Source organism: Salmo trutta, chromosome 2, assembly GCF_901001165.1.
Source record: "Salmo trutta chromosome 2, fSalTru1.1, whole genome shotgun sequence".
NCBI classification, from domain to species: Eukaryota; Metazoa; Chordata; class Actinopteri; order Salmoniformes; family Salmonidae; genus Salmo; species Salmo trutta.
The window spans coordinates 12,606,024-12,619,884 of record NC_042958.1 but is presented as its reverse complement, the minus strand read 5'-3'; the positions used below and the strand labels follow the sequence as shown (position 1 = coordinate 12,619,884).

At 46.8% G+C, this 13,861-nt stretch overlaps 1 protein-coding gene across 1 annotated transcript in view; it reads right to left on the bottom strand.

Moving 5' to 3' along the window:
- The window catches only part of LOC115150689 (LIM zinc-binding domain-containing Nebulette), a 78,149-nt gene that overhangs the window by 2,259 nt on the left and 62,029 nt on the right, over positions 1-13,861 (bottom strand). The window contains exons 5-6 of the mRNA XM_029694217.1: positions 4,172-4,349; positions 200-321 (exon numbers count right to left, since the gene is read on the bottom strand). Of these exons, the coding sequence (XP_029550077.1) occupies positions 200-321; positions 4,172-4,349 (300 nt within the window). The remainder of the gene's footprint in view (positions 1-199; positions 322-4,171; positions 4,350-13,861) is intronic.

Here is a 13,861-nt window from a genome sequence, read left to right as displayed (position 1 = left end):
GTCTACAACATTAGTTGTACAACATAAATATCAGGGCACACAAGTCATTGATTGTGTGAATTCCCAAAAACAATTGTAAACAAATATGAGTGACATATTTTGGATAGTTTCCTAATTAAATTGGCCATGGCATACAAATATGATCCTGTATGAATTAACAAAACCTACTGTAGAATAGACTGCTTGTGTTGGAACTCACCATGGTGACAGATGGGGGGGACTGCTGAGACCTCACAGAGGACATGCTGGTCTGGTGCATGTAGCCGTACCCCGGCTGTTGTGGCTGGGCACTCTGATGGTATGCCCCAGGTAGCACAGGAGCTGGTAGTCAAAGACAGACAGGAAGATACAAAGACATTCATGACAAACGTTTGAGACCTTTCATTTAGTGCTCAAACTGTTTTTTGAGCAGGAATACCATCTCCTTTGAGTCTCACTGTGCGTATTAGGTGATAGATAGAACATCACATCACAAAGAAATCAGAAGGGAACCATGCCATCCCCAGTTGACCTGGACATGAATCAAAAGGTCACTGACTGTTAGGTATTTATGTCGGTAGAGAAGAGAACAGAGAGAGTTAGGGTTTAAACAGTTAAACACCACAACCATCTCCAAAACCTTTGGAGTCGTTCAAATATTGGGTTAGGGACTTCTGTATACGACATATTAGTGGGCTGTTGGTCAGGTTGTAGAGAGACGGGGGAGAGGTCAGGTTGTAGAGAGACGGGGGGAGGGGTCAGGTGGTAGAGAGACGGGGGAGGGGTCAGGTGGTAGAGAGACGGGGGGAGGGGTCAGGTGGTAGGGAGACGGGGGAGGGGTAAGGTTGTAGAGAGACGGGGGAGGGGTCAGGTTGTAGAGAGACGGGGGAGGGGTCAGGTTGTAGAGAGACGGGGGGAAGGTCAGGTGGTAGAGAGACGGGGGGAGGTCAGGTGGTAGAGAGACGGGGGGAGGGGTCAGGTGGTAGAGAGACGGGGTAGGGGTCAGGTTGTAGAGAGACGGGGGAGGGGTCAGGTTGTAGCGAGACGGGGGGAGGGGTCACGTGGTAGAGAGACGGGGGGAGGGGTCAGGTGGTAGAGAGACGGGGGAGGGGTCAGGTTGTAGCGAGACGGGGGGAGGGGTCACGTGGTAGAGAGACGGGGGGAGGGGTCAGGTGGTAGAGAGACGGGGGAGGGGTCAGGTGGCAGAGAGACGGGGAGGGGTCAGGTGGTAGAGAGACGGGGGAGGGGGTCAGGTGGTAGAGAGACGGGGGGAGGGGTCAGGTGGTAGAGAGACGGGGGGAGGGGTCAGGTGGTAGAGAGACGGGGGAGGGGTCAGGTGGTAGAGAGACGGGGGGAGGGGTCAGGTTGTAGAGAGACGGGGGAGGGGTCAGGTGGTAGAGAGACGGGGGAGGGGTCAGGTGGTAGAGAGACGGGGGAGGGGTCAGGTGGTAGAGAGACGGGGGGAGGGGTCAGGTTGTAGAGAGACGGGGGGAGGGGTCAGGTTGTAGAGAGACGGGGGAGGGGTCAGGTGGTAGAGAGACGGGGGGGAGGGGTCAGGTGGTAGAGAGACGGGGGGAGGGGTCAGGTGGTAGAGAGACGGGGGGAGGGGTCAGGTGGTAGAGAGACGGGGGGAGGGGTCAGGTGGTAGAGAGACGGGGGAGGGGTCAGGTGGTAGAGAGACGGGGAGGGGTCAGGTGGTAGAGAGACGGGGGGAGGGGTCAGGTGGTAGAGAGACGGGGGAGGGGTCAGGTGGTAGAGAGACGGGGGAGGGGTCAGGTGGTAGAGAGACGGGGGGAGGGGTCAGGTGGTAGAGAGACGGGGGGGGGGGGGTCAGGTGGTAGAGAGACGGGGGGAGGGGTCAGGTGGTAGAGAGACGGGGGGCGGGGTCAGTGGTAGAGAGACGGGGGGAGGGGTCAGGTGGTAGAGAGACGGGGGATGGGGTCAGGTGGTAGAGAGACGGGGGAGGGGTCAGGTGGTTAGAGAGACGGGGGGGAGGGGTCAGGTGGTAGAGAGCGGGGGAGGGGTCAGGGGGTAGAGAGACGGGGGAGGGGTCAGGTGGTAGAGAGACGGGGGAGGGGTCAGGTGGTAGAGAGACGGGGGAGGGGTCAGGTGGTAGAGAGACGGGGGGAGGGGTCAGGTGGTAGAGAGACGGGGGAGGGGTCAGGTGGTAGAGAGACGGGGGAGGGGTCAGGTGGTAGAGAGATGGGGGGGGTCAGGTGGTAGAGAGACGGGGGGAGGGGTCAGGTGGTAGAGAGACGGGGGGAGGGGTCAGGTGGTAGAGAGACGGGGGGGTCAGGTGGTAGAGAGACGGGGGGAGGGGTCAGGTTGTAGAGAGACGGGGGAGGGGTCAGGTTGTAGAGAGACAGGGGAGGGGTCAGGTTGTAGAGAGACGGGGGACGGGTCAGGTGGTAGAGAGACGGGGGACGGGTCAGGTGGTAGAGAGACGGGGAGGGTCAGGTGGTAGAGAGACGGGGAGGGGTCAGGTGGTAGAGAGACGGGGGAGGGGTCAGGTTGTAGAGAGACGGGGGAGGGGTCAGGTGGTAGAGAGACGGGGGAGGGGTCAGGTTGTAGAGAGACGGGGGGAGGGGTCAGGTGGTAGAGAGACGGGGGGAGGGGTCAGGTGGTAGAGAGACGGGGGAGGGGTCAGGTGGTAGAGAGACGGGGGAGGGGTCAGGTGGTAGAGAGACGGGGGAGGGGTCAGGTGGTAGAGAGACGGGGGGAGGGGTCAGGTGGTAGAGAGACGGGGGGAGGGGTCAGGTGGTAGAGAGACGGGGGAGGGGTCAGGTGGTAGAGAGACGGGGGAGGGGTCAGGTGGTAGAGAGACGGGGGGAGGGGTCAGGTGGTAGAGAGACGGGGGAGGGGTCAGGTGGTAGAGAGACGGGGGAGGGGTCAGGTTGTAGAGAGACGGGGGGAGGGGTCAGGTTGTAGAGAGACGGGGGAGGGGTCAGGTTGTAGAGAGACGGGGGAGGGGTCAGGTGGTAGAGAGACGGGGGAGGGGTCAGGTTGTGAATATATTAATAAATGATGTCTTCTCCTTCAGCGTGTTTTTATTTTTCTGACAGAGCTTACTACCTCCGTCCTGGGACTGCAGTGAGGAGCTGCTGCTGCAAACAGACAGGCTTTTGTCCCACAGGTCAGAGGCAGAGGCCAGCGAGCTAACTGACTGGGCCTGCGAGAGTACCGACTGCTGAGATTGCTGCCGGGCGCTGCCACAAGAGGGCGACAGAGACAGTAGGAAAAATAAAAGTCAGGAAAATGACAGCGAGGCAATGGAAAGAACAAAGAACATGAGGATGAAATTCAACTGAACGTAGAAGAGATGAGTGGCGTACTCAGGTAGAGAAATAAAGGTCTAGTGGGAGAGTGACATACAGTTGTCTATATAAGGTGTGAGGGGAGATGAAAACATCCAGTATGGTTTGTAACACCAGACAGTCTCTCAAAACATTTAGACTGAACGTTATCCTGCACAAGGTCAAAGTCAAAGATGGAGCCTGGGTCCGTCCGCTGATCCTTAAGGTCTTTGACAGGGGAAAGGTCATTTAGAGAGAAAAGACAGCAGGGAAAACAGGAATACAAAGGAAAGGAAAACAGAAATACACAGCTGAAGTCATGTAGATTACATACGGAAAACACATAGTTTCGGGGCCAGGTGAGTAGAGTCCAACTTGGAACTTCTGCCTGCAGAGTGATAAACTTGTCACAATGGATATTTTCTGTTTCCACAAATGTAACTACATTTCCCTTTTATATCAAATACAATCTTTGGTAAATAGTTATTGTAAAGTGTCCATTTGAATTATCTGGGCATCAGCATTAAAAAATGAAAACAAATCAACTAGTTCTGGGCTTGTATCAGTGGAGGCTGCTGAGGGGAGGACGGCTCATAATAATGGCTGGAACGGAGCATGGAAATCATGTGTTTGATACCATTCCATTAATTCTGCTCCAGCCATTACCACGAACTCGTCCTCCCCAATTAAGGTACCACCAACCTCCTGTGGCTTGTATCCTGACTGACACTAAACAACCCATAATTGATAGACACTAGACAGCAATTTCATTGTAACTTTGTTTGAAGGCCATCACAAATTCTTCAAAGAGGAGATGAATGAATTATCAAATTTCCCGTACTTTAAGGTCAAATCCTTTTTGAGGACGGGAGGTGCCCGCCATTTTGTGTGCCACTCACCTACGATGATGCCTCCAGGTCTCCTGTCCATCTCTACCACCTGTGGGTGTACTCCCTTGTAGGCTGCCTCGCTCATCATCAGGTTGTTCCGGTGGTGCATTCTCTCCATGTTTTGGTCCTCCATCACTGGGGTGCATCCTCGGCCCCTCGTCCGCTCAAAGTCCTCATGGTACTTTGCCTGCCCAAGCAAATATGGGTGGTACACTTTCAGCATCGCGATAACAACTCAGTTGTGTGTGGCAGCTTAATGAGAGGAACATTATTGATGTACATTTACACATTTGTGAAATCGTGTTACACCAGGCAAATCGGCTGTCACACACACACACACACACACACACACACACACACAACCTTTGTGCATATTGGTCAGAGAGCAAAGGGTGTATTTTGGCCAGTATGCAAAAAAATGTATCACAAGAAACCATGTAAAAATCATTTTATTAGTAACGCACACACAGACATGCTCACAGACACGCTCACAGACAATACAGTACATTCATTACGGCTGCCTCATAACAAGGAATCAGCCATGCTGTTAACTCTTTAGCTGTGTGGGTTAAAAGTGCAGCAGTCCCACACGCTTCAGTCGTGTTAGATGTCGTTCTGGGACTCCCTGACACTACTCAGTCCGGGCGTGTCCAACTCGCCGCAGGACCGCCCCTTCATCTCCTTCATCCCGCGCTGGTACTGCACCTGCAACGCACAAAAGTAGGTCGGGTTGCATCTCAATAATCTAAAATAGTTCAAAAGTAATTGGTGGTCATACTGACTAGCACACTCACACCTAGGCCATTTCCAATACATAGTGTACTACTTTTGGTCAAAGCTCACATATACTGTAGGTTGCTATTTCAGATGCTTCCTATGTGACTTGCTGAGCTGATTTTCTCCTGGTTCTGACGGACTCTCTCCAACTCTGGGGTGACTCCCACACTGGTGGCCTGGAGCTGCTTTTTATGCTTCACCTGTGGACACACAATATTCACACAACATTAAAACAACATTCACAACTCAGAGTTTATCCGTCTCTGCAACCAGAAAAGCAGTTTGCAACCATAAAATGACATCATTATGACGTCCCATGAGAAATGTAGCTTGCTGGGTATCATTAGTGATCTTCAGATGGCATCTGGGTGAAAACAGTGTCCCGGTTTAGTCACCATGGCGCCAGAGATCCTGCCTGGGCTGCCAGGCTGGGCCCCCGTGTCCCTTCAGTCTGCTCCACTCCCTCAATGGGGGATTGTTCAGCAGGGTCCACTAATGGCTGTAATGACTTAGACTGGACCAGGGCCAGTGTGAAAGGCTGTCTGTGTCAGGCAGGACAGGACAGAGTTTCAGACAAAATTACTGTACAAAAATCATTATGGGCTTGAATTTTTGAGGAGTTTACATGGAGTGAATTAAAATGTTGAATTGCATACGTAACAACCCAGGATTTGACTGAATGGTTGTTCAGTGTGTCTGTGGTTTGTGATTTTTAGTTAGCACCATTGAAGCTGTAGAAAATCCAAACAAACCCAGATGAAAAGGGACAGGCAGACACAACAAAGAGGCCTGTTTTCAAAACAAGCTCTTCCTGTGAGGTCAAAGGTCAGACAAGGTTTAACTTCTCACCAAGCTGATGTTCTCCTGGTTTCCATGACTACCATCCCGCTCCCCACCCCGTCTCTGTATTTCACCTGACACGGAACAGAGCCGTCACAATCTTACAGTGGCCCTGTTTACATGCTCATTGTACAAAATTCAAAAGGCACTCGCACATCTAAGCAATCTTGTTTGCAGGTGCATGTCAACAGTTGAACAAGATGAAGGAAAAAGGAAACCGCACACTGCTCTTGATAGTATCACTGATATTTAATAAGCTTACGTATCGGCCTCACGGCCTTCGTCAGAGCTTTTGTGAATTTTTTTAAATCAGCACCCCTATGTAGACCTAGCCCCACCCACATCCGTTCCACGCATGGAAAGGGGTTGGAGGCCAAGGAAAAATAAATAAGTGCTACCAACATAACAATATGCAGTTCACAAACACTACAAAAGTGACGCAATAAGACGCATTAAACTCCATAAAACCACAATGAGGACATAGCAAGTTTTCATTAATCATTGGGTACATCGTACGAAAAACATCAGAGTAATCTTAAATAGGCACATAATTCATGTTCACTTCAGCACTTTATTCAAAAATAGGTTTTCATTTTCATTATTGACAAAACGTTCTTCAAATAGACCCACATAAAGGTTAGCATAGCTCGGAGCGAATGTGGAGCCCATCGATGTTCCATTCGTTTGGAGGTAGTATTCATCATCAAACCTGAAATAGTTATACTTCAAAACATATTCTGCCAGTTCTAGAATGAAGTTTGTTGGTGGATATTCATTAGTATCTCTGTCTCCCAAATAGTGTGCTAGTGCTGCCAGCACAGGTTAATTACCGCGTCCTGCTTTAGCTCCGTGTCCACGGCCTGGTCTCCTGGTCTTTTTTGGATTTTCACCCTCCAGACATTATTTCCTAAAGGACTTAATGATGAAATGCCTATGTATGTTATGTTGTGAATTTGAACATGAATTATGTGCCTATCTAAGATTACTCTGATGTTTTTGTACGATGTACCCAATGATTAATGAAAACTTGCTATGTCCTCATTGTGGTTTTATGGATGAGTTTAATGCGTCTTATTTATACACTTTTGCAGTGTTTGTGAACTGCATATTGTTATGTTGGTAGCACTTATTTATTTTTCCTTGGCCTCCAACCCCTTTCCATGCGTGGAACGGATGTGGGTGGGGCTAGGTCTACATAGGGGTGCTGATTTAAAAAAATTCACAAACGCTCTGACGAAGGCCGTGAGGCCGATACGTAAGCTTATTAAATATCAGTGATACTATCAAGAGCAGTGTGCAGTTTCCTTTTTCCTTCTACATTCTCATTGCACAAATGACACCATCACTCATCCTCATCATCTTTTTGAAAGTTGAAGACCTTGTTACGATAAGAAAGTGAAGTACATAATAGATTTAGGTACAGCCTTTTCCGCTAGAGGCTGAACAATACCCTCACAGCAACATACTGGAGTTCATCCAGCCCAACGACTACATCCACGGTACATGGTTGTGTAGAACAAAGGATCACATCTTACGTCACTGATTTTCTTTGTTCTCCCTGGCGAAGATGATTTCCGGAGTGTCGGTGACAGAGGACATCAGGCTTTTCAGCAGCTTTGAGTCCCGAGTCTACTGACACTGGAGGTTTAGAGCAACAGGGTAACTGTGTTGACAAATAATACTGCATAAAAGTGTGTGTGTACTGTGTCCCTCACTGAGCTGATGTTTCTCTGGTTGTTCTTCACTCTCTCCATCTCACGGGTGTCGAACCCATATGAACCCTTCAGCTTCTCCGCCTCATCCTTCTACTTCTTCTGCATAAACCTGAGGGAGATTGACACACCATCCAAGCACATATCCCATTCTGTGGTGTAAAATAAAGTGCTATGCGTGGTGGGATGCTGTATTGAGAGTTATCCCTACCTGACTGTAGACATCTTTCAGGTAGGCGGTGTGCAGTAGTTCTGATGTGTCTCGGTCACCGTTCAATACGAGTTCTCCCTCAGCAGGGCTGTCTGCTTGCAGGAGGCCTGGAACTGTCAAACACAGACTAACACGTACACTGACAGACTCAGGTCAGCTTGGCAACAACAGGACATCAAAAGGATCATGACAGAAATACTTGTTTTTGTTCCCTGTTGCAAAACGTTTTGCTACTGTGTGCCAAAGCTGAAGAACATACTCACATCCTGGTACTTTCCGCAGGTGCTGGAGTTGTAGGCAAACTCATTGAAAACAGAAAGGAAAACGCTGCACACTGTTGCTCATGCTCCCAGGTGATATTTCTTTACAACAACATTTCAACCCCTAGGTTTTCATCAGGCATCTATATCCCAGGTGGGGGTGGAAGGTCCTATATATAGGGGCAATACTCAGTGACATCACTTCCTGAAACAGGAGGTAAAAAATATATAACATAGGTTCACAATATTAACATTCAATGTATCAAAATATATGATCATACACAAGGAATGTGATCAATATTTACATTAATATACAGTTGAAGTCGGAACTTTACATACACCTTAGCCAAATACATCGAAACTCAGTTTTTCACAATTCCAGACATTTAATCCTAGTAAAAATTCCCTGTCTTAGGTCAGTTAGGATCACCACTTTATTTTAAGAACGTGAAATGTCAGAATAATAGTAGAGAGAATGATTTATTTCAGCTTTTATTTATTTTATCACATTCCCAGTGGGTCAGAAGTTTACATACACTCAATTAGTATTTGTTAGCATTGCCTTTAAATTGTTTAACTTGGGTCAAGCACACACACACACCCTCCTGCAGCAAAGCACCCCCACAACATGATGCTGCCACACACGTGCATCACGGTTGGGATGGTGTTCTTCGGCTTGCAAGCCTCCCCCTTTTTTCTCCAAACATAACAATGGTCATTATGGCCAAAGAGTTCTATTTTTGTTTCATCAGACCAGAGGACATTTCTCCAAAAAGTACGATCTTTGTCCCCATGTGCAGTTACAAACCGTAGTCTGGCTTTTTTATGGCAGTTTTGGAGCAGTGGCGTCTTCCTTGCTGAGCGGCCTTTCAGGTTATGTCGATATAGAACTCGTTTTACTGTGGACATAGATACTTTTGTACCCGTTTCCTCCTGCATCTTCACAAGGTCCTTTGCTGTTGTTCTGGGATTGATTTGCACTTTTCGCACCAAAGTACGTTCATCTCTAGGAGACAAAACGCGTCTCCTTCCTGAGCGGTAGGACGGCTGCGTGGTCCCATGGTGTTTATACTTGCGTACTACTGTTTGTACAGATGAACGTGGTGCCTTCAGGCGTTTGGAAATTGCTCCCAACAATGAACCAGACTTGTGGAGGTCTACAATTGATTTTCCTATGATGTCAAGCAAAGAGGCACTGAGTTTGAAGGTAGGCCTTGAAATACATCCACAGGTACACATCCAATTGACACAAATGATGCCAATTAGCCTATCAGAAGCTTCTAAAGCCATGACATCATTTCCCAAGCTTTATAAAGGCACAGTCAACTTAGTGTATGTACAATTCTGACCCACTGGAATTGTGATACAGTGAATTATAAGTGAAATAATCTTTCTGTAAACAATTGTTGGAAAAATTACTTGTGTCATGCACAAAGTAGATGTCCTAACTGACTTGCCAAAACTATAGTTTGTTAACAAGAAATTTGTGGAGTGGTTGAAAAACGAGTTTTAATGACTCCAACCTAAGTGTATGTAAACTTCTGACTTCAACTGTATATGTTACGGTAAATGTGTAAAAATAAACTCATTGTATTTCACTCTGTAGCAGAGAAGCCTCTTTGGCGTTCTGGGTAAGGTGGCGTAGAGAGCACAGGTTGGTGGCACCTTAATTGGGGAGGTTGGGTTCGTGGTAATGACTGGACCGGAATCAGTGGAATGGTATCAAATACATCAATAACATGGTTTCCAGCTGTTTCATACCATTCCATTGCGCCGTTCCTGCCATTATTATGAGCCGTCCTCCCTTAGCAGCCTCCACTTGTAGAGAGAGAGTCTCGCTTCTCTACTGCCTCCTTATACTTTTTCTAAAACACAAAGTTAAGTTTGTTTTGTTTCCAAGGTCTTCTACATCGTGACATTTTCCCTGAAAATATCCCATTCAAATCTTGAAAAAGTTGGTTACATTTTACGTAGACTATCCGTCATGAGCTACATAACATTGTCACAAGCATGACATGATAGATGTTATTAACAATCATGACAGTTAATATCAGTTTATGAAAACTGACATTACACTGTGTTTACACTGACCTACATTAGTTTGCTAATGCTAGTTGAGAATAAACACTTGTGGAAGGAGTATTTTTCCCGTCTTCTTAATACTTATTCTGATGGACGTAAAAAAAAAAGGCATTACACCTTTAGGTGATGTAATCAAATGATGATATGGATTGCATTGGTGAAAATAAGCCTATTGTGTCAGGAAGTTGAGAATACAGCGAGGTTTAAATCTTATTTTTGCATCCATCTTTATACTTATTCTGAAAAAAGAACAAAAGAAAACTAGTGTCCAAAAATGTTAAGCAGTGCTGAATGTTGTAAAATCATATCATCAGCCAAAATAAGACATGATGCAAAAAAGCCCTGGTAGCATATAAAGTACAGGGCCTTCAGAAAGTATTCAGACCCCTTGACTTTTTCCACATTTTGTTAGGTTACAGCCTTATTCTAAAATTGATTAAATTGTTTTTCCCCCCCCTCATCAATTTACACACAAACCTCCATAATGACAAAGCAAAAACTGTTTTTTAGAAATGTTTGCTAATTTATAAAAAAAAATGAAAACTGAAATATCACCTTTACATAAGTATTCAGACCCTTAACTCAGTACTTTGCTGAAGCACCTCTGGCAGCGATTACAGACTCAAGTCTTCTTGGGTATGATACTACAAGCTTGGCACACCTGTTTTTGGGGAGTTTCTCACATTCTTCTTTGCAGATCCTCTCAAGCTCTGTCAGGTTGGATGGGGAGCGTTGCTGTACAGCTATTTTCAGGTTTCTCCAGAGATCGGGTTCAAGTCCGGGCTCTGACTGGGCCACTCAAGGACATTCAGAGACTTGTCCCGAGGCCACTCCTGCGTTGTCTTGGCTGTATGCTTAGGGTCGCTGTCCTATTGGAAGGTGAACCTTCGCCCCAGTCTGAGGTCCTGAGCACTCTGGAGCAGGTTTTGGTACCCTTCCCCAGATCTGTGCCTCGACACAATCATGTCTCGGAGCGCTAGGGACAATTCCTTCGACGTCATGGCTTGGTTCTACCTCTGACATGCACTGTCAACTGTGGGACCTTACATAGACAGGTGTGTGCCTTTCCAAATCATGTCCAATCAATTGAATTTACCACAGGTGGACTCCAATCAAATTGTAGAAACATCTTAAGGATGATCAATGGAAACAGGATGCACCTATTATTTTTGTAATACATTTTAGAATAAGGCTGTAACATCACAAAATGTTGAAAAAGTCAAGTGAATACACATTATATGAAAACAGACCCCGTTAATCCTGACTATGTGTGTGTGTGACTCACCACGCTCTGTAGCTGGGAGGCCTCTTTGTCATGCCGAGTCTCCAAAGTCTCTGGAAGCTTTGAGTAGAGAGAAGTGGAGAACTGCTGCTTCCCTGCCTCCTTGTACTTGGCCTGCCGCCCACACGCACGCACGCACACGCACACACATACACAACCAGTAGAGTTGAAAATGCGATGGAAATACACTTAACTTTTTTATTCGATAGATGGGAATTTAACCGCAAAAGTAATTTTTATGTGCACTACGTCATCACGCACAGCCTTTTAGCCGCAACAAGTCCGTTTGCTGGAAATACATCTCTGGTGGGAAAATGTGCATATTGTTTTATGCAGATTTTTGAATATTCGCATTTCCATATTGGATGGAAACCTACAGTCGTGGCCAAAAGTTTGGAGAATGACACAAATATACATTTTCAGAAAGTCTGCTGCCTCAGTTTGTATGATGGCAATTTGCATATACTCCAGAATGTTATGAAGAGTGATCAGATGAATTGCAATTAATTGCAAAGTCCCTCTTTGCCATGCAAATGAACTGAATCCCCCAAAAACATTTCCACTGCATTTCAGCCCTGCCACAAAAGGACCAGCTGACATCATGTCAGTGATTCTCTCGTTAACACAGGTGTGAGTGTTGACGAGGACAAGGCTGGAGATCACTCTGTCATGCTGATTGAGTTCGAATAACAGACTGGAAGTTTCAAAAGGAGGGTGGTGCTTGGAATCATTGTTCTTCCTCTGTCAGCCATGGTTACCTGCAAGGAAACACATGCCGTCATCATTGCTGTGCACAAAAAGGGCTTCACAGGCAAGGATATTACTGCCAGTAAGATTGCACCTAAATCAACCATTTATCGGATCATCAAGAACTTCAAGGAGAGCAGTTCAAATGTTGTGAAGAAGGCTTCAGGGTGCCCAAGAAAGTCCAGCAAGCGCCAGGACCTTCTCCTAAAGTTGATTCAGCTGCAGGATCGGGGCACCACCAGTACAGAGCTTGCACTCACACCTGCCTGCTGCCATTGCTGAGCATCTGCACACACAGTGAGGGGAAGACTTTTGGAGGATGGCCTGGTGTCAAGAAGGGCAGCAAAGAAGCCACTTCTCTCCAGGATAAACATCAGGGACAGACTGATATTCTGTAAAAGGTACAGGGATTGGACTGCTGAGGACTGGGGTAAAGTCATTTTCTCTGATGAATCCCCTTTCCGATTGTTTGGGGCATCCGGAAAGAAGCTTGTCTGGAGAAGACAAGGTGAGCGCTACCATCAGTCCTGTGTCATGCCAACAGTAAAGCAACCTGAGACCATTCATGTGTGGGGTTGCTTCTCAGCCAAGGGAGTGGGCTCACTCACAATTTTGCCTCAGAACACAGCCATGAATAAAGAATGGTACCAACACATCCTCTGAGAGCAACTTCTCTCAACCATCCAGGAACAGTTTGGTGACGAACAATGCCTTTTCCAGCATGATGGAGCACCTTGCCATAAGGCAAAAGTGATAACTAAGTGGCTCGGGGAACAAAACATCGATATTTTGGGTCAATGGCCAGGAAACTCCCCAGACCTTAATCCCATTGAGAACTTGTGCTCAAACCTCAAGAGACGGGTGGACAAACAAAAACCCACAAATTCTGACAAACTCCAAGCATTGATTATGCAAGAATGGGCTGCCATCAGTCAGGATGTGGCCCAGAAGTTAATTGACAGCATGCCAGGGCGGATTGCAGAGGTCTTGAAAAAGAAGGGTCAACACTGCAAATATTGACTCTTTGCATCAACTTCATGTAATTGTCAATAAAAGCCTTTGACACTTATAAAATGCTTGTAATTATACTTTAGTATTCCATAGTAACATCTGACAAAAATGTCTAAAGACACTGAAGCAGCAAACTTTGTGGAAATTAATATTTGTGTCATTCTCAAAACTTTTGGCCACGACTGTACAGTAGCTGTTGACATCAATGCATGACTACAGAAAATAAGTAGAAGTTAGGGTTCACGCCTAAGCTCTTATTTCATTAGCGGTGCTACTGATGAAACAGAGATGTCCTTTAAGTGTGATGAGTGGTGGTCAGCGCTGTAGTGCTACTGTACTGTACCTGGCTCTGGAGCTGGGAGACCGCATGGCATGTTGAGTCTCCAGAGTCTCTCGCATCACAGAGTAGAGACCTTGCCACACCTCCTCGGGCCTTATTGCTTAATTATACTACCAAAAATGACACCATGAAGTTGTGTCTAGCGTGTTTGGGGATACAGTCATATATTCATAAAGATTTTATAACTAGTCATATAAAACTTGCAATGTTCCCATTAGCATTAATATTCATGTCCCTGAGGAAAAATTGCGCTCACCGTGCTCTGGGTCTCTGTGAGCGCTCGAGCTCTCTCCGTCTCCGTCTCTATCGTCTCACGGAGTTGAGAGTAAGCCGAACCAGAGGAGACTTTCTCACCTTTGTACTTGAACTGTAAAGCAAAAAAATCGATGTGAGTTCAGGTCGGCCTCCGTGCTTCAGCAAACAAAGGATAATAGGAA